Source organism: Leuciscus leuciscus (assembly GCF_965113295.1).
Source record: "Leuciscus leuciscus genome assembly, chromosome: 8".
Classification (NCBI taxonomy): Eukaryota; Metazoa; Chordata; class Actinopteri; order Cypriniformes; family Leuciscidae; genus Leuciscus; species Leuciscus leuciscus.
This window is the reverse complement of record NC_138732.1, coordinates 15,862,524-15,883,245: the sequence shown is the minus strand read 5'-3', so window position 1 is coordinate 15,883,245 and position 20,722 is coordinate 15,862,524. Positions and strand designations below refer to the sequence as shown.

The following is a 20,722-nucleotide window of genomic DNA, read 5'->3' as shown; positions in this document are numbered from 1 at the left end:
GGCCCCAGCAGAGACAAATGTTGTTGATAGTGATAATGACAGCACTGGGAGTTGAGGGTGGAGGTGGAGAAATGGTCCATGAGCTCAATTCACTTGAGCCCCAGTTACATATTTCTCTTCTCCTTTCCTCTCTCTGCACCACATTCCCACTCTCGTCTATTTCCCTCCCTTTGGGTTTGGTAACACACTCCCCCACCCCCTGCCACTCCCATAGACTTATCATTTTCTAGTCCTTGGTAGGTAATGGTTTCCATGGCAACAAGGGCTGTTCTCTACCACTTGTTTCCCCTTATTAGAGGGGAATAAAGCGAGAGATGCAAATGATGGTACACTGGTGGTATAGAAACTCAAAAATGTAAATACCATATATTCTCCCTCTTACCTGCTTAAGAATGTTTAGTATTAATCACAATGTTCACTTGAATGGTGTGATGGTACCTAGCTTGTATAGATACACTGTACAAATGTTTTAGTGTAAAAATATAGTCATATGTTCATGTTTTCATAGATCTGTTTTCATGTCATATTTTTATTTGTCAACATTAATTTTCATAACAGTCTTAAAATATTTGCATTATCTCCATGACGGACACGCCCCGCCCCCTGAGTACTCGTTTTTTGAGACCTATCAATGATCAAAATGAGAAATTGACAAAAATGTCCATCCCTAACTGGTGTAAGGATAGGTGTTGGTTGTTACTCAGGATGAATGCCGTCTGTTTTATAATCCATTTTGGAGGTCCGCTATTCTGTAGCATTTAGTCCGAGGGTGAAGAAGATAGGCATTGTAGACAAAAGTAAAAAGCATAGCTTATTAAACAAAGGGCAAGTTTCACAGACAGGGCTGATTAAACCAGGATTAGACCTTAGTTCAGTTAAGACATTTAGCTTTTATAAACATGCCTTTGAAAGAAACATTGCTGGTGTGCATCTTGAGACAAAACAATGACACTGACATTTTTAAAGATATGTCAGTGCAAGTTGCTTTTAGTTAAAACAGCTCAAACAGGCATTTTAGTCTGGGACTAGACTTAAACCTTGTGTGTGAAACCAGGGGAAGTAAATCAGGCAATCCAAACAGAGGGAACACAATTGTAAGCACAAACCGTAGAGGCAGTGAACATGAGAAACAGAGGAACTTTTAGGTGACAAACTCAAATACAAAAAGGTGTGCTCTGAGTAACCATGGCGATAAACTGGTGGCGGGAAACTGAGAACAAAGGAAAACTAAATGACAAAGCCAGACACAACAGGAATTGAACGCAATCAAAATGAACCCAAAACAGTGCATAATTGTGACAATTGTCCATTACAAAAAAATAACTCTATTCACATACAAATAATATGCAATACAATAATGTGTACATGAAATGTTTGGCATAATATGTGCTAAATAACCCATTATTGCATAGATTTGCACAGCATATAGGACAAAAAGTCAACAAATAATGTTCCACAATCAGTTATTTCTGTGTTTTCACTATGTTTCTGAAATGCCTCAGTGAATGTGCATTAATGTGCAAAAGTACATTATTTTAAAACCCTTATTCCATAAATGATTCAGTCTTTTATGTGGACTCTAGACCATTTGTAAACATCACATTTCAACGTTATATCTACCTACAACTGAAATGCAATGTTGTGAAATGTTGTAAAACCGTTTTATGAATGCTGGGTGCTTCTAGTCACAATAGGATTCTGAAATGTATTTCTATTGAGTTGATAAAAACTGTATATCACAAACAGTGGTCTAAATCTCCAAACTGTCTCTGTTGTTGGTTTCTGCTTATTACCTAGAGCTTGGATATTGATTATGTGCTGAAAAGCTCTGTAGATTCCCACAACAATCTGAGCAAATAGTGTCTGTCTGTTACTGAAGAAACAAGCTGAGAGAATATAACAAATGGTCATTAATATGCTGCAGGTGGCATTCGGAGAATTCCAATGTGATATTTAGCAGAAGGACCTGCCCCTTTTTAATTGCTATGGAGAAAGTGACCTTTTTATTTATCACTATCCTGTTCTCTGTGGAGCCAGTGGGGCAGCGCAGAGGTTATTCCTCCAACAGACCTGATTTTTATTATTTTTTTGCTTTCTAGACACTGACACTTGAATTTAAGCATGCAATAACTTTGGACCCTGCAACAGGATGTCACACTCAAGGACCTTTGGTCACAACATATAAAAATAACAGAAAACAATTCTAGAATTTTTTATTTAAATTTTTTTTTTCTGTTTCTCTATTTCTTATTTTCTTTTAACTATATATTTTATTCATTTGCTTATTTGATCCATTTTTAAACTAATTTGTTCTTGAAATTAAAGTTACCTTATAGGCTGACATGACATAAAACAACCAAATATGCTGCAACAATGCAAACCATGCAGCTTTGAAGTTATATTGAGCCACAAGGTCAATCTGTGATGTTCAGATCCTCCATTGGTCAAATTTCATTTCGCCATACACATTAGCAGGTCACCAAACGTCTTTGATCCCTAGCATGTGCTTTTTTCTATGTGCTTGAATTCAAATGCATGAGAACAGAAGTGAATAGAGCGCGAAGTGTAGCGTGACTGCACATTTATAGTGAATGGCTGATAGATAGCAGCCGTGTTGGGACCAGTGTGTTTAGCCCCTTTGTGTGTGTGTGTGTGCGTGTGTGTGTCAGTTGTCATGGTGACAGACGGCTAGTAATGTCGGCTTGTTGTGTAGTACTGTGTGTGTTACGGGAAGGTCCTGGCCTCACTACGGCAATGGTAAGAACTGTAAAGCTATTGCACTTTAACCCGACCGCCTCTGAATCAGGAACATCCACCTCCCTCTCTCCACAGAAAGTCATTATTTCTCATCTCACACTGCTGACCTGCAGCACTGATTCAGTGTCAACATGGCGAAGGAATAGCACACAGGTTGTCCTTCTCCAGCTGTCTCCAAGGTATTAAAGTGTGAAAGATGTCTAATGGGTGGGGAGAAAGAAAAAGGAGAAGAAATCCTCTGTTTACCCTGAATGCATAAGAAGAGGTGAGGAGTGAGGCACAATAAAACAAAGGAAAAGGGAGAATTAAAGGATTTCTTTCACGTCAAAATGAGTTTTCTTCTCACCATAAAAACGCACTTTATAATTAGTCCATATGGTAAGTTTTTTTGAAGCCTTATGATAGGTTTGCGTGAGAAACAGCATGTAGTTTTAGTTATTATTCACTGATAATCTTTCCATTCAGCTCTTTAATCAAATATTCCAGTATGGCGCAAATTGGACGATTCATGTTATTGGCCTCTACCAATATTTTGTATTTAATTTTTTTGGAGCTTGACAGTCTGTGGTTACAATGAAGAATGAAGAAGTTTTTCAGAAGAAGTTTTTAAAAAAATATGTTTTAAATGGCATGACAGTGAGTAAATAACTACAGGTTTTTCAGGTTTGTCTTCTCTCTTTTCTTGAAGCTTTGCTCCAGTTTTCTGTCAGCTAACACACACTTGAAACTAGGTAAAACACAGCTGATTTGCAGAAGATGCTTTCTTACTGGATATATAAATGGGTCTCTATCTCTCTACAGAAATGCACTAGGCGAAGCAATTAAAAAAAATTGCCAGAGCCTCTTACCACACTAACCGGTGTATGATTTCCTATCATTTTCTCAGTGAGCTCACCTCAGGCAGTCCCGTTTAAAACCATTAACACAGTCAGAGAGAAAATCAGAAGTGACACAAAAAAGTGGGAAAGATGGTGAAGGGGAGGAGAGAAGTGAAGTTTATGAGATTTTTTTTATGGTTTATAACTTTATTTGACTATGCAAACATTAAATGAGTTTTACCAGATTCAGTGAGTCATGAACTTGTATTTTCTTGTTGGATCTGGGCAGGTTTGTTCAGGATGTGCTTATCCAGGTCTAGATGAAGTCGTGGCTGGTGTAACTGTATACGAGTTTTGATGGCTGTTTTAATGAATGGTTCACACAAACCGTTCGCTCAGAAACACCACTATTGTGTTTTGTTTGGAAATGTGTAAATGTGTCTTTCTGCTGTGGTTTTTGTCTGGAACTCTTTTCACCGGCAGAGCAAAACAGACTGAGTAAAGGCCTGTTCACAAGGACAATAATGACACTATAACATTTTTACTCATTCTAATTCTGTGAGAATAGGGAAGTCCACACCACAAACAACTACAACAATAACAACACAGAGGAACGATATTGTTAGAATCACTTTTTTTTTATCCAGCTGATGAACTATAAAAACATTGACAGCCAATTAGAATCCACCCGACTTTGAGAACATGAATATTTAAAGCAACAGACGACATGACTGCAGCCTGCACCTATAATAAACAGAACGTTAAAATAAACATTACCGTTTATATTTATAGTTATCATTCTTGGCCTGAACAGACCTCACCTGGCAATATTGAGTATAAAATATATAATTTGAGTAATATACACATATTGAGTAATATTGAGTAAAACGTAATTATTAAATTCATGTTTATTAAACTGTTATAAAAGCAATCTGCTTTTCTCAAATTCTAAATGAGCCTGAATAAAACTCATGCTTCAGTGAAAGGTACTGTAGTGTAAAAGCAAGACCTCAACCATGTGAGTAATTCTAGCTGAATGATTGAAAGAGTTGCTGCAGCGAGGAGCTGGGAGGAACTGCGCAAGTCCCATCCCTCCTCTCTTCATCCACCTTTCATTTTAAGAGCCCAGTGTGCTTTAAAAATCTATATTCTATATCAAATATTGTCTCATCGTGACCTCCGGGCTCCATCAATTAAATGGGCTTTTAAGGCACCCACCCTGGGGTTGGCTTTGACAGATGGGTGGCTGGGCAGGAGGAAAATACTTTCCTCTTTGTGTACTTGATTTCGGAGAACACTTGAAGCATACCTAGCCTCCAAAATTTGTTTTCGTCTCGGTAATGGGTACGTCTCTCTCCCTGCAGACATGACTTGGCTCAAATAGTAAATGTGACAGGAGGGCAGAAACGGGAGTCTTGAATCAACCCACTACAATTTCTCTTTTACAGAATTTTTTTTTTTACAGACTATGATGTTTTTTTAATATAAGTGATAACATGCATGACTGAACTTTGTATATGTCGTAAATGCAAGTCAAAGCCTGTTGCCTTAATGTAGATGTGACGTTCACTGGGAAATAGATCTTGACAGGAGGCTTTATAAGGCTGTCAGGGGACATCTTAGACAGAGTATCAGAGAAATAGGATCACTCCACACTACACCCAAAGGCAAATAAAGCCAGTGACATGACCATATATGAAAGATATACATTTCAATCCATCCATGACAAGCCTGCTCATATAGAACATTTCACTTCACACACCTCAAAATGCTACTCATAACGCATCACATAAAGCATTCAGACATTTAACAAAAACTTAAATGTTTCCTGAATTACAAATAATACACTGTATTGTATTTTAAATACATGTTTTAATTATTTTAATGTATAATAATTTGGATATTTCTTACATGATGCAATGCATTTTTCAAATAGTGCAACAGATTGCTACTTGAAGTGATCAATGATTTGATGATTTGATCGGTCATTGTATTTCCTGTGCCACTCCAGTATTTGGGAATGTGTTTGAATGTGTCATTGTCCTACTGAATGATGAACATTTTGTCAATATAACTGCAGCATGTTTGCTTATCCTTTGCTTACCCTTATCCTTATCTATTATTATTGTTCCCATTATATTTTTTCTGCTACTGAACACTGTAGCTCTTTCACAGTATATAGCTGCTTTTTCTCTGAGGCATCTCTCAAGATTTGGGTTTGAAAATTCTTTTTAAAAGCAGTGTATTTGTGGTTTGATATGGTCTTCACTTACTGATAATTGGATAGATATTGTGGCATCTCAACATTTGAATGGTCTTTTGTACCCTTTCTCCAATTTGTGAATTTACTGCATTTTATCTATATAACTTTCAAAGTTGTTGATTAGATTCAATGATGTTGCCTTAACTGTGTATTTTATTCAGAAAATGTGTTCATTTGAATGATACACAGATTGTGTGTGCATGTGTGTGCATGTGGGCAACTGCTTTTTACAAATATTTCTTCTTCATCTGTAGTTTTTTTTTAAGCATCACAATGGATTTGAAATGAACACATATACAGTATATGGCCCAAAAGTCTTTTTTAATTTAACAAGGATTATTTTAGAATTATTTTTTTTTTTAATTATATTATTTTAGATAATATATCAGCATAACAATTCGAATTGTTTGAATTTAACTAAAATTAACATCAGATGTCTCAAATGTCACTCAGATTTGCTCGATTAGTGAGTGTTTATACTCGATATTATCTCCATCCCAGTTTTTTTTTTTTTTTTTTGTGTATCTACACATATCATTCAAAAGATGTTAATACTTTATGCAGCCATGAAACATTAAATTGATCAAAATTGACAGTGAAGACTTTGAAAAAAAAACCCCTCTAAATCAAATAAATGCATTTCTTTTAAACTTTGATCAAAGAATCCTGAAAAATTAAGGTATCACGGTTTCCACAAAAATATTAAGAGGCAGAACTGTTTTCAGTACTGATAATAATAAGAAATGTTTCATGTGACACTAAAGACCGAAAATTCAGCGTTGCCTTCATTTAAAATGTATAACTAATAATATATTATTTTAAATTGTAATAACATTTTTACTGTTTTTACTTTGTTTTTGCCTTAGTGAGCATTAGTTTCTTTCAGAAACAGTAAAAAAGAATATACAGAATATATAAAGAATATACAGACTCTTACCAACTTTTGAACGCTATAGTGTATGTCCAAGGGAGTTGTTGTGTTAGGTTATGAAGGATAGTTATGTATATTTAGTGTCAATAACAGACTTAAACCCCCCTTGAATTTGATCTAGCCGAACATGTGAATGAGAAAGTGTTTCCAACATTAGGCTATTACTTTCCCCAAGGCTCTATTAACATTTTACTAGGATGTTGATTATTCCCTTGGGTTGGTGCAAGGACAGGTCCAGGATAAGATTTGAGCCTCCCATTCATCACACCAACAGACCCGCCCACTTCCCATGTTATTGAGTGCTTACATGAAGATGAACAATAAATGCAAAGACCTCAGTTGCTCTCCAGAGAATATGACTAATGCGTTTGTCTTGTGCTTTGTGGTGATTTACACGGAATTCTTCTGGGAGAGAGTGAGAGAAACAAACTATCGAATTATTTATTTGTGGCTTCAGTTTATTCATAACATTTTTGAATCAATAAATGTAGAGGAATATTGTTTTATTGATTTCTCTCAGGGATGCCCTTGAATGCATGTCTCTCTGTTTTTCTGTCTCTCTTTCTCTTTTATCCATCTCTCATTTCCACTCATGCACACACATATTCCGCGGTCTCATTATCCGATGTCTCAGGACACATGCACAGATCAGATACACACATTTGTAAAAGTAAATGTTGTGGGGATATGGGTGTAATGATGTTAGCTCATGAATCCTTGGTGCTTATTGAGGGGAAGGGCCACGGTGCAATCTCATGGGAGGCGTCTGTGTGATTTCCTCTGTGATTGAAATCCATTAGAAGTTCCTGTATCTGTGATACAGGCAGCATTGGCGGAGATACACTGATCGAGGGGAGGGCAGGCGGAGTGTCGTTGTATGCTATAAATCACAGTCCTATTTTGTGTTTGTCAGTCATGGGCTGCAGATTTAGAAAATCTTCTTAAATCCTACAAAGGCACAGTTTGCCCCCTAAAACCAAACCAAAGACCTCCATGTAACAGAAGGGTTACGTCTTTCTTTCTTTCTTTCTTTCTTTCTTTCTTTCTTTCTTTCTTTCTTTCTTTCTTTCTTTCTTTCTTTCTTTCTTTCTTTCTTTCTTTCTTTCTTTCTTTCTTTCTCATCCTTCATGGTCTGTGCAGACCTTCTCAGAGGCAGTAAATGCAGTATCCCACTGTGTTCACTCAAAAAGCCTCTCATGGAAAATGCACATTGTGAGATACAATAGCCAATCTTTCTGACATTTGCCAATTGCCCCCAGATTTCCTCTTGGCAAAAAATCTACTTAAACTGTCAAGCATGTGTGCCGGGCTTAAGCGAATATGTCAAGCCACCGCATTCGCTCAAATTGAGAAAACCTAAACTGTCCAAGGCTAGCTGCTGTTTGAGTGGGGTGTTGGTTTGTATTCGAATTAAAAAAAAAACATTCCCATCATCGCTTTCACTTATTTGAAATGAGCGGAGGCTGAAATCTTGACAGCAACGCATTCTAGCTTGATTGGACTCTTACATCTTCATAGTTAGTGCAGAGCTGGATGGACTAGGAAGATTGGATTTCTGCACATATTTAAACTGTAGAGTCAAGTGAACTGCACAATATGCATGATCTCACTGGCTGTTACCGTTCAACTGTATTTACTGACAGTTGATTTAGGAGAGACTCTTCAATTGTCCTGTTACATTAATGTCTGTACCTAAAGGGAATTTTTACATGCTTGTGGCTTAACCATAGTGACAGTGGCTTCAATAATTCCAGAAGGTTATATCATAATTGAAACAAAGTTATATAATAAACAAATTCAACTAATGAGTCAATCAACTAAGGTAGGAGCACTGTAAAAAATGTCTAACAAATAAAAAATTTCAAGTGACCGATAACATCAAAATTTTTCAATTGGCCCAAGTGAAATTCTTGTTGCAATAGTCTGTTAACATTGGCTCAATGAGAAATAATACGTCAGACTAATTGAAAAATTTAGATGTTATCGGTCACTTGAAATTTTTGACTTGGGAATGTAATTTTTTTTTACAGTGAGTCTAGGAAACTTAAATATGGTGTATTTAGATGTGACTTAACAGACTTGAACTGTTTCTGATAGCTGTTTTAAATAGCAGATTTATTAAGATAAATTTTTAGTGGTTTTTTTGGAACTCAGGTCATTCGGGTATGTGGGACTATGTGTTCGAGGGCAATTGGCTCCGACTGGTTTTGCTTTTTTAGAGTTGGAATTGAATGCAGCTGATGAATAACCTTAAGGTCATGAAAATGTAACAGAAGTAGAGACAGATCTTTTCTTCCATATGGTGTATACATCTGAGTGTACATCCGAGTAATCAAAAAAGAAAAAAAGTAGAGCGTGGACTTGGTTTTATCCATCATTTGTTGATTGAATGGAGGAAGATTATGAGCTTGCAGTCGATTGTAAGAAGCTGGGTGGTTAAAATGATTGTAGAAGTTCCACAAATACGCCACCAGAGAAAAGTCTGTCGTTTTGCTGGATTTTTTTTTTTTTGAAACATGCATGGGTGAATCTTTCTCTTGGTTGTGTTAGAAACCAGGGTTAATCTGTTAACAAATGCATGACATTAATCTGCATCTACCATTTCCTGCGCTAAGCATTTTGTTTCCTTCTCCGCAGGCTCGTCTGTACATATGCTCACTCACCCTTGAGAGACAATCTTACAGAAGACTAGATTAGTTACTCCTCAGACAAAGGGCTGTGTGCAGAGGTTGACGGCCTTAATTCATTGTCATTAGCAAAGAACGCATAGTCCTTTTCAAACTCATTAGCTGATAAAAAACACCTTGTGATTCCCATTAAAATCCTCATCCGTCCTTCTTCAGCACAAAGGCTTTTCTCCTTCACCATGCATCTCTGCACATCCTCCAACGGCTCTCCGGACAGGACAATAAACGACGGCTTTTACGTTTGACTGAGGGACACATTTGGGGCTAGCAATAATAAAGAATGGCTGTGATGCATGATACATGTCTCTGTTTGTTGACAATTAAAGCCTAGCGCTGCCAGAGTGACAGAGCGTCACAAATCATCCGTTTATTTCAGGCATTAGTTTAAACGATTTAACACATGATGGAATGATTTAGATATTTACGTTTTCCAAATAGCATGAATAATGTTAATGAAAAATAACAGAAAAATGACGATGAACAGAGTTTGTACACTCTAAAAACTGCTGGGTTGTGTTAACCCAATTTTGGGTCAAATATGGTCTCACCCAACGTTGGGTTAAAAATTAAATTTAAAAATGGACAAACCCAGCCGTTGGTTTACATTTTTAATGTAACCAATGCAATTTGTCCATTTTTAAATTGCATTTTTGTCCATTTTTGATTTTGTCCAAAATGCAATTTGTCCATTTTTAAATTGCATTTTTTAACCCAACGTTGGGTGAGACCATATTTGACCCAAAATTGGGTTAACACAACCCAGCAGTTTTTAGAGTGTAATACATCAATCCTGGAAAAATCCAGATTTAACAGCCAGAGTACCTATTTTTGTGCTTTTTTGTAATTTTGTGCACCAAAGTACAAAACAACTCTGACTTCCTGGTAGAATATCCATTTATTCAAATTCAAAAGACAAAAAGAAATACACATTTGTGCTGTCTGCAGTCTGTGAACAACTCTGCATATATACACTTTATACAGTCATATATATTTATAATCTCATTATTTAGTAAAACAGTACACCATTCCCCTGTAACTGTACCCATGAATAATAAATCCCAATCCTCCCCTTCACAGCCCATTAGTTTGGCATTTTAAGATGTAAAAAACACATTTGTTTTGAGGTTTTCAAAAACATTCATTCAAGGATGCGCCTTGTGGTAAAATTCAAGTGAACGTTTTCTATCCAACCCAGAATCTTTCAGCCAATAACTCAAATGGAGCCTACAAAATAAGGGCAATAGCACTGGCTATTAGTGCAATCCACTCGAATGAAGATGTGAAAGAGAGGAGAGCCAAGTCCCCAACAGCAGCATTTGCATCTACGAGCCCCTTTCGCTCTAAGTGGGCACTTTAAATTCCAGAAGTCACACCTGAGCACATGGTTTTAGCACTGACGGCATTTCTGGAGTGAATATGCCTTTAAAATACACTTCTAGTGTGAGTATGACAGGTGGTTTTGTTTAAAATTAGGAGATATAAGGAAAGAAAAGAAGCCGTAATATGAACAAGTGGCATAACCAGGAGATTACAGGTTGGCGTGGATGTCCTCGTGTCGCAGCACTTTGTAGGTGATCCAGTAGAAGACGTTGAATATGAGGAAGCTGAGAGGAAATACTGCTCTGGATATGGTATCGATTCGCTTGGCTCGGTCCACAAACCGCTTCCGGATGGCGTCTCCGTCGTACAGCACTTGCACTGGGGGTGGTGGGGCGAACACGGTGGACGCCTCCACAGTTGTCCCATCTTTAGCTTGCAAGCAATGGCCCAGTCCGTACCCACGGAAGTAAAAGCCACGGCTTTCTCGAACAATCTCTTCCTCCTTTAACAGAAGAAAAGCATTCTTAGTGTTTTTAGTGTCGAGCATCAAAGAAAATGTCACATACTGGTTTAGTTTTTAGAGAGGGGGGGAGGGGGTAGTTATACTGAACTGTAGATATGTAAAAAGTCAAATGTCAAGTGTATGTACATTACTTGCTTTTATGAATGCTACCTATGAAGCTTCATTCAGATCCCTTTTATGTTTTTTTTCTCCCTGATCATATTATTATAACACAAAATAAGCTTGTTTTTTTTATAGGCCTAACCCTTATAATGAAGTTTATTTTTTATTTATTTACTATTATTATTTACCATGGTCCATTTACTGAGAAAAGTGAGTTTCTTGTATTTTTTGTCTTGTTTTATTTACTTATGAAGCAAAATGACATAAGATATTAAGTCTTGTTTTCTGAAAAATGAAGTGAAGATATGCTTAAAATAAGAAAAAAAATCTGCCAGTAGGGTAAATGTATTTTTTCATACCTCATTTAGCAGATTTGTTTTTTGTTTTAAGCATAAACTCACTTAATTTTGATACATTTCTTAATATTTTGTCATTTTTCAAGTAAATGATTCTTGATTTAGGAACGTTTAGATATTTATATTGGGAAACATGAAAAAATTACTGAGTAAGTAAATCACTTTTTGCAGTTTAAAGTTTTTCCTTTTTCTTTTTTTTTTTTTTGTGCCAAAAAAGTCATTATGTAGTTATTTCATGACAATTTCCCTCCCTCTGTCTGACGCTAGAATGAAACGGACTGTTTCAACAATTACTTGAAAGTGAAAGGATTCTGCATTTTTCTCTCTTTCCTCCATCCAAACTATTACCAACCATGTCTGATGTTGTTGTTCGATGTCAGTTGTATATCTGCCGGCAAGACAGAATGCGCTCAACATAATGGAACAAAACACAAATACATCAAGATGTTTAATTTTGTCCTTTAAAAAAAAAAAAAAAATGTTATACAGTTGAACGGTTTTTAATTTGACACAGCATCATGATTTTTTAAATGACAATTTAAAAATCAGGAAAGATGGACGCAAGAGCGCTTGCTGCATGGTTTCCTGACAATAAAGAAGACTGTATGTTCTTTAGTATTCTACTTGGTCTACTTTTCCACATGTAGCACTTTGGCCTAGTTCTTGCCTCTAATGCCAAATAAATTAGTCATTTGAATCAGTTTATCTGTCAATCTTTGACAAATTACCCCTTTCCTCAAGAGGATAAGAAGATTAAGTTCTCGTTTAGTTCTTCATTAAATCCTCTGCTTGCACCTAAAAACAATCCAGTCAATCACATGCCTAGGACTAATGATGTGTTTGGTTAAAGATAAAGACACCATTTAAAGTGAGTTTAAAGTCACCTATGAACACAGTTTGGGTCAGTGCTTACCTTATTAATCATGGCCAGGCCGTGTCCAGACTCAGAGTCTGAGTCTAGCGTGTAAAAAGAACTCTGCTGCAAAAACGTTTCAGTATGAAACAAGTCAGTTCCATTTGTATGAGGACTGAGGGGTGAATACTACACACTGAGGGTCACTCAACATGGTCACAAGAAAAGAAACCATACTGGGTGGAGGTATAAGCACACTTGAGCAATACTCTGTGCATTTATGTATTTAGCTATTATTAATCATTTAAAAATGAGCTTAAATACATATATGCTGAATTTCCAACAAAATTTCATGGATATTCATAATATTTTACGTTTTGGCGAATTGATGTCTAATTTGTGTGAATTCGTCCATTTTTGAATGATCTGCTTACACCCCAGTGCCGGGTATGTTTAGGGGTGGGGTTAGTGGTGGACCTTCATGATTACTTTTTCTACTAATCGTACGTTTTTGTACAATTCACATTGCATGAATTCATATGAAATCGCCACTTTGTAACAATTACATTTTCCTTGAGATCATGTTGGAATTTGGTGTTATTTAAATCGCTGTACACATTTAAGGGGTATGGAAAATGTGTGAATACTAATGTCCCGTTTTACATCTGGCATTAACATCCATTTCTAATCAAGTGGTCACATGAGACGCATTACTATAAGGAATAAACGACAATTGTAAGCGGTTCACTTGTGAAGTGTATTCATACCAGCTGTGAACTGGGCCAGTAGGACAGAGGGGGTTCTGGGTTTATGGGACTCAAGTGTTTGCCCGTGGGCAAATAAGATGGGGGACACAGATGTTTTTTTTTACCCTGGCACAGGTGTTGCAGTGCTGGTTGAGTTTGCTGGTGCTGTTCCCAGGGAGCTTGTTCACTCTCCACAGTGAGTCAAAGCTTCCTGCAGGCTGCCTGGCTCGAACCTCCATCAAGGAAGAATTAAATGTTTTGTTTCTTAGTTCCTCGTATATAACAGTTTGGAACATCTGTCTTTTTCTTTCCCTAAATTAACTTCTGGGGATCAATAGAGCACATCCATCCATCTATCCATCAATCTGTCATTCTTATGTATCTCTCACAGTTCAGTGCACTTTCAACCATAACATTTCTAGGCAGGCTGAGCAGACTCATTTTCATTAATATTGGCAACTGTGTAAATACTTCAACAAGAATTTAACAGCTATCAAGCCGCTGCTCTCCAACACCATCCACGTTGCTAGGCAACACTGCTTATGAGTGTACACTTCTTTGCAGGTTGTTGAGGGACACTCCAATAAAGTGCACACACTCAAGCTAAATCCGACCGTCAACGCAAAACTTGATAAAGTCCTAAGACAAGAGGATAATGTTCATGCTGATGTTTAAATCAGACACAAATAGCTTATAACTGGGTCACAATGGTTAACTAATCGACTAGTTGTCCAAGATCTGGGATAACTTGATCTAGATTTTTAGATTTCCGTGGTGATGCTTTAGCTGTTAAAAAGTTTACATCCCCTTTAAAGTACAGCTACAGGCTTACACAGTTGGAGAGACGTATTTTACCATTGTGCCACATTTTATCCTTTTTTTGTTTGTTTGTGATGTTTTTTAGGACGTGTGCCAAGTTAAAAATAAAGTTAAACTTTTAAAAATGCATCGAGACACCTCCAGTCTGTTCCATTTCATTGTGCTCCAACTAGATGTTTTTGAACGCAGCAACGCTCATTGTGGTTATTGTTAACTAAAATAATTAAAATTGTTACGAAAATAAAATATGAATATTAGATAAAAAACTTAAACGGAAATCAATAATATTGCCTTGGCAACTAACTGAAATAAAAGAGTACTAAAATTACTAAAACTGAAACAATAAAAAATAAATAAAAATAGAACAGGATATTCTATAAAAAATAGAATATATATATATGTGTATGTGTATATGTATATATGTAAATGGCAAAAGCACATAAAAATATTAAAGCTGATTCAAAATATCAAATAATCATATATTAGTATAAATAATACTAAAATAACACTGGCAATGTGTCTTATTTAAACCCCTCTAAGCAATGCATCCCATGAATCTGAAACCAGTGTAATTAAACAGGGCTATCTTACATCCGATAGGTTAACTAGTCATTCAGGCAACTCACAATTGGCAATTTTGAAAATATGTCCCTAAAACAGGCACGATCCTCTCAGCACCCATTTGTTAGTGTTTTCTTGAGCAGGAAAATGTGGCCTAATTTGTCTATAGTGTTATTAAGGCAGGATGAAGCCAAGGATTTGTTGTATTGATTATCCTGGCCAGTAGTTGGTCCATCAGCCTAACAGCTCTCTCAGCCAGTGACCCATGCATCGATACCACCCAGATTGATCGTTCAGACCAGAGACTTTCTTGGCGGGAGAGAACAGGACAAAGAGTAATAGCCGCCAAGATCTCCGAGGCAGGAGGGGGAGGAGAACTCCCTCATTCTTAAAAGGAGTTATTCTCATTTTTCTCTCATTATTGATTCAGATTCAGCAAACACACTCGTAAATCTCCAGCACTGTGAGCTTGGACAGCAAGTGCTTTTGTACAAGCCCGGAAAGTGCCCTAGATGTTTTAGCCAACAGTTTTAAATGTGATTGTGATTTGATATTTACTAGTCAATAATTTTATATTGCAGTATTTATAGAAATTACATTTAAAATCTGTTAAACACATTTCATGTGTTCAGAGTGATTTGACTCTCCGAAGCCCTGGGGGCATTTTCTAAGCTTTTCGTTTAGAAGCCTCTTTTTAGCATTTCAGGCAGTGTCTGTGATCTCGGATCAGGAAGCAGGTTGTTGGCCTTTGGAAATTGGCTGTAGCGAGGCTTTACAAGGTGGCACAAATGGTGGGCTCAGCACATGGGACTGCTCACTATGGAAACAGGCTGATCTGAATTCCCCCACACGAGATGTGACAGCCAGCTGTAGTGTGGCCGTTGCCAGTATTTGGATGTGGCTGAGCACAATGAGAAGAGATGCGAGTTAAAGTGTAATCCAGGGTGACAGAACAGCCTGTATTTGTTTGTGTGTGTGTGTATGTGCATGCGAGTGTGTTCATCGCACTTACTATTCTCTGCCTTCGCTGCTTCTTGCGCAGCCTGATGAATTCTTTGTGTTGCCTTGAGACGAAGTTGACTGCTGCGTACTCCAACAATGCAGCAAACACGAACAGCAGACAAACGGCCATCCAGATGTCAATGGCCTTCACGTAGGACACCTGGGATGCACAAGGTCAGAGCAACATCAATAGATAATCAATAATGGCATTGCTAGGAATAATGAGGTTGTGTTGAATTTGGACACATACTTTTCAGTAGCCAATCAAAACAGCATATTTTACATGGGGCATTAGGGCTACATCTGAAGAAGACATTATTTGAATTAATATTTAAAATCTCTTACATTTATGAACAAGTAGGCTAAATATAGGCAAAAAAAGAACGAAAGAAAACATTTCATAATTTAAAACGTGGTCTGTGCAAGTATACAATTAAGTTTTAACATGTTTAATTTACATTTAGTTTATGTTTAACTTGTGTTCAATTCATGTAAAAAAAAAAAAAAAAAAAAAACTTCCAATCTATTTTTTTCTTGCTAGGTTCACACAAATGTCAAGTTTATGTCAAACCTCTGTGTTATTTCTCAGTAGGTCGCCTTGTTCTGCACGTGCGCGTGCATGTCGAATACGTCTGTGGTCTGACCTGACAGGAGTGGCGGGTTTTCCCGTGCTTTTCCCTGATGTGGCTTGAGTGGTTCACAAACAGTGACCATTCATTCACACCGAAAGCGTTTAAAAACGCTAGGATTTTTAAAATTATTATTTAAATTCGAACGTTTTTAAACTTGAACTTGGTAACTTGTTACCTTGAAAACGCGTCGCCCATGCGCCAGACGACGAAAAAGCAGCTAGACGTGGCGCAGCAGTCAGACATGTAGGCCTACCTACTGCATGTTTACATGTGTGAACCAGCTCTAGGAGTCATAATATATATTTTTGTCTAGTTCTTATAACCTACAGGAATCATGTAAGTGACAGTTTTTGATTCAAAAAAGTAATCAAAGTAATAAAAAATAAGCAATGCATTGTTGTAGCCTAACGTTACATTTAAGTTAATCTGAATAAAGTTGAAAGAATACCCCAAATCATAATTGCAACCAGTCACATGTTTATTAGACCTATTTAAACCTATTTATGTTCACCTGAAAATGAAAATTCTGTTTTCATTCACTCATATTGTTTTAAACGTGTAAGTTATGACTAATTCACAAAATGTAATGTAAAAGAGTAATCCTGTCCTCTCAGGCTGCCAAACACCAAAATGACCCAAAAAAGCACCATAAAAGTATTATAAAAGTACTTTATGACTCAATTAAGTTACCTGAAGCCATAATATAGCTTTATGTGAGGAACAGTTTGCAAGCACCATTTTTAAACCCAAAATGACAAATGGGACACCCTACGGTCTCGTAGACAGCCATTGCAAGTCCAGAAGAAGTGTGTCATTTGGGACAGGGCCCATGAGACTGTAGGTGTCCCATGTCAATTTAGGTGTCAGAAGGTTGCTTGCGACCACCCCCTTTGTGGTCGATATGCGCCCTCGCTGCGCACTTTTGCTGAGCCCGCACTGAAGTAAGCTCTGCAGCAGACTTCTTCCGGACAGTCAAAGCTGTGTTACGTCACGAAAGTGTGGACTCGAAGGAAGACCCCGAGTGCTTAGGATGCCATTTTAGACAGGACCGGGCGAGGGAGGTTTATTTGGACAGGTCCTCGACCCCTTGATTTTGACCGATTGAGCGAGTCTACTTAATATGTACACTTCAGGCCTATAGAATGGTGCGTAAAACAAATTCATAAGGAAAAAAACTGCAGATTCCTGTGATCAAGGGCTTATAGAGCGTTCCATTCAACATATTGCAAGGGTTCAGCCAGTAGTGGACACTCGTGCAACGTAAGCAATAACGTACATCTGAGTAAACAAGGCGGAGAGAAGATGGCGAGGGAAGGGCATAAAAGAATGGACAAAAATGAGTTCCCAAAAGCATTGTAAGCCTAAGTAGATCGTAGAGCCATTGCCACCAATTGTCTCTGTGATCAACTTAGCTCACGACGATGCTTTTAAAAAACGCAGTGCTGATCTAATAGTAATCTGATTTCTGATTAATGTCAAATCTGAAATTATAATTTGGCAACAGATCACTGAGGACAGTAAATACAGTAAAAATTGCATTCCCCCAAAGTAAAATATTATACATTTTTATTATTCAGAATTCATTCCTTTTTTAGCGAACAAATCTTTAAACAGAAGCAAGTGCTCTTCAACATCCTTTTAATAATTAAAATAGTCACTTATAAAATAGGCAAGCTTATTCTCACCTCTCTCTGCTCTAGTGCTCACCTCTCTCTGCTCTAGTGATAACTACTGTTATCGGACTCATCCGGAACGGTGACGAGTCTGCGTACAGACAGGAGGTGGAGCAGCTGGCTCTTTGGTGCAGTTATAACAACCTGGAGCTGAACACGCTCAAAACAGTGGAGATGATCGTGGACTTCAGGAGAAACCCCCCTGCACTCCCTTCACTCACCATCATGGACAGCACTGTGACTGCAGTAGAGTCATTCAGGTTCCTGGGCACCACCATCTCTCAGGATCTGAAGTGGGACACTCACATAGACTCTATTGTGAAGAAAGCCCAACAGAGACTGTACTTCCTGCGTCAGCTGAGGAAATTCAACCTGCCACAGGAGCTGCTCGTACAGTTCTACTCAGCTGTCATCCAGTCCATCCTCTGCACTTCCATCACCGTCTGGTTCGGCTCTGCTACCAAAACCGACCTCCGTAGACTACAGCGGATAGTTCGGACTGCTGAGCGAATCACTGGCACTACCCTTCCCACACTCAAAGTACTGCACTCATCCAGAGTGAGTAAAAGGGCTCGCAAAATCACTCTGGACCCGTCACACCCAGCACACTTTCTGTTTGAACTGTTACCGTCTGGTCGACGCTACAGAGCACCGAGCACAAAAACAACCAGACACAGGAAAAGTTTCTTTCCCCAGGCCATCTACCTCATGAACACTTAAATGTTCCGCTACTGTGGAACAAACATGTGCAATACTTCCTCAGACATTTCATTATAGCACCTTATAACTTTATATATATTTATAATTTATAATCTTTTTATTTTTATTTTATTTTTATTTTTTCTATTTTTTATTTATACCTATGTTACTTGTCTTGTCACTTTATATTGTATGTGTACTGGAAGCTACTGTCACCAAGACAAATTCCTCGTATGCGCAAGCATACTTGGCAATAAAGCTCTTTCTGATTCTGATTCTGATTCTGATTCTGATTGATTGTCTCATTATTTCACTCATTATCCAATAAGTGCACTGGTTTCTGAAATGTTTCTCTTTTTTTTCTCTTAGAACTGAGTAATTTTGGTTATGTTACCTTGGGTAGAGAGGCTCGTGAGCCGGAGCTCTGGGTAGTCATGGTCAGCACAGTGGTGATACCCAAGCCTACTCGAGCAGGGGCAGCATCCATGTTGATCCAGAAAGACACCCAAGACAGAATGACAATCAGCAGGCTGGGGATGTACATCTGAATGAGATAGTAGCCCATCTGTCTCTCCAAGTGAAACTTCACCTCAATACAGGTGAATTTACCTTGGAGAACACAAAGAGTTTCATAGGTAAGTAACTATGTATAGCAACTTTTAATGTATTGTTGTTTACACCTGGTTATTATTATTGTTATTGTCATATCGCTGGTTTATGTAGGGGCAACACCATACATGCATTTAAAAATTCATTAGAGGACCTTGAAATCAATTCTGTTTGCTTCAGTGTACAGTATATGATGATTTTTTTTTTTATAGAATATTATTTGATATGCGTGAAGGTTGTAGTGGAACGTGTACCTGTGTTGTAATGCTTAGTGCAGTAGCCGAGATCTTTTTCCTCCTTTAGTAAAAACTGAGGAAGAGTCAAATCATCCGCCACCTGCACTGGGCTATCAGAAAGCCACTCGAAGATCAGATCGTTCATGGTGTAGCCAACTGTGAAAAGGGAAAGAGAATGAAATAGAAAAATGCATATCTGTGCATAAAAGTGTGAATTGCAACTGTCAAGCTTCCACTCATCCCATACTTTGTACGCTGCATAAAAGGTCATCTGACAGACAACAAACCAAAGGGGTAGATTGATAGATTGAATACCTGGTACAGACCTTTGAATAGTGAAGATGTTTATATACTCTGGATTATTACATCCAACATATGACCAACATGAAGTATTTGAGCAAATTAATTGGAAATCTTTCTTTCTTATATTATTTTTTTCCTTATCCATGCTACTTGCCTCAAATTCTTTACATCCCCCACATCATTTCTAACAGGTCTCTCTCTCTGTAGAACACGTTGAGATTAGGGGCCTATTAAAAATGCATGAGGCATGCAATAACAGTGTAGAATACTTGACAAATCTGAATAATATTGATGTCTATCAGAGACCCTCAGGGATTTACTAAGACATCTATTATTCACAAACCTCCCCGTCCCCTTCCAAAACAACAAACCTATGAAAAAAGGATGAAGACTGAAAGTCCTTGAATGTCATGGTGTCTTTGAAAAGTTTGGTGTGGTTCCAAACATTGCATTCAAACTAATACAAGAAATATGAATGTTTTTCCAAGATGAGAAAGGATTTTTTTTGCCTATTCTAGCCTCAATTGTCAATATAAAAAGGGTATTATTTGCTATATATTCTTCAGTGCATCATAATCCTTCAGAAATCATTCTGATATGTTTATTTGATGCTCATAATTTTTAATTTTTTATTATCTATATTAAAAGCAGTTGTGCAGTAATTTGTGGAAACCATTTTTTTTGGGGGGGGGGGGGGATTCTTTGAATGCAAAGGTCAAAGAAACAGGATCACACACACACACACACACACACACACACACACACACACACACACACACACACACACACACACACACACACACATTGATCAATTTAATGCATTCTTGCTCAA

General features: G+C 37.5%; 1 protein-coding gene and 1 long non-coding RNA gene across 6 annotated transcripts in view; one reads left to right on the top strand and one right to left on the bottom strand.

The window, feature by feature from the left end:
* Positions 1-10,332: 10,332 nt before the first annotated feature.
* The window catches only part of glra4a (glycine receptor, alpha 4a), a 62,105-nt gene continuing 51,715 nt past the window's right edge, over positions 10,333-20,722 (bottom strand). For 4 of the 5 annotated variants that reach the window (XM_082178234.1, XM_082178237.1, XM_082178235.1 and 1 more), the window contains 4 exons: positions 19,606-19,743; positions 19,137-19,351; positions 15,749-15,898; positions 10,333-11,278 (listed from right to left, as the gene is read on the bottom strand). In XM_082178234.1, the coding sequence (XP_082034360.1) occupies positions 10,985-11,278; positions 15,749-15,898; positions 19,137-19,351; positions 19,606-19,743 (797 nt within the window). In that variant the 3' untranslated portion in view covers positions 10,333-10,984. Of the gene's footprint in view, positions 11,279-13,476; positions 15,638-15,748; positions 15,899-19,136; positions 19,352-19,605; positions 19,744-20,722 lie in introns of those variants that run through there. The other variant, XM_082178236.1, reaches the window with a different exon arrangement.
* LOC309504939 overlaps positions 19,241-20,722 on the top strand; it is an 84,501-nt gene continuing 83,019 nt past the window's right edge. The window contains exon 1 of the long non-coding RNA XR_014208231.1: positions 19,241-19,377. This is a non-coding gene — a long non-coding RNA (uncharacterized lncRNA). The remainder of the gene's footprint in view (positions 19,378-20,722) is intronic.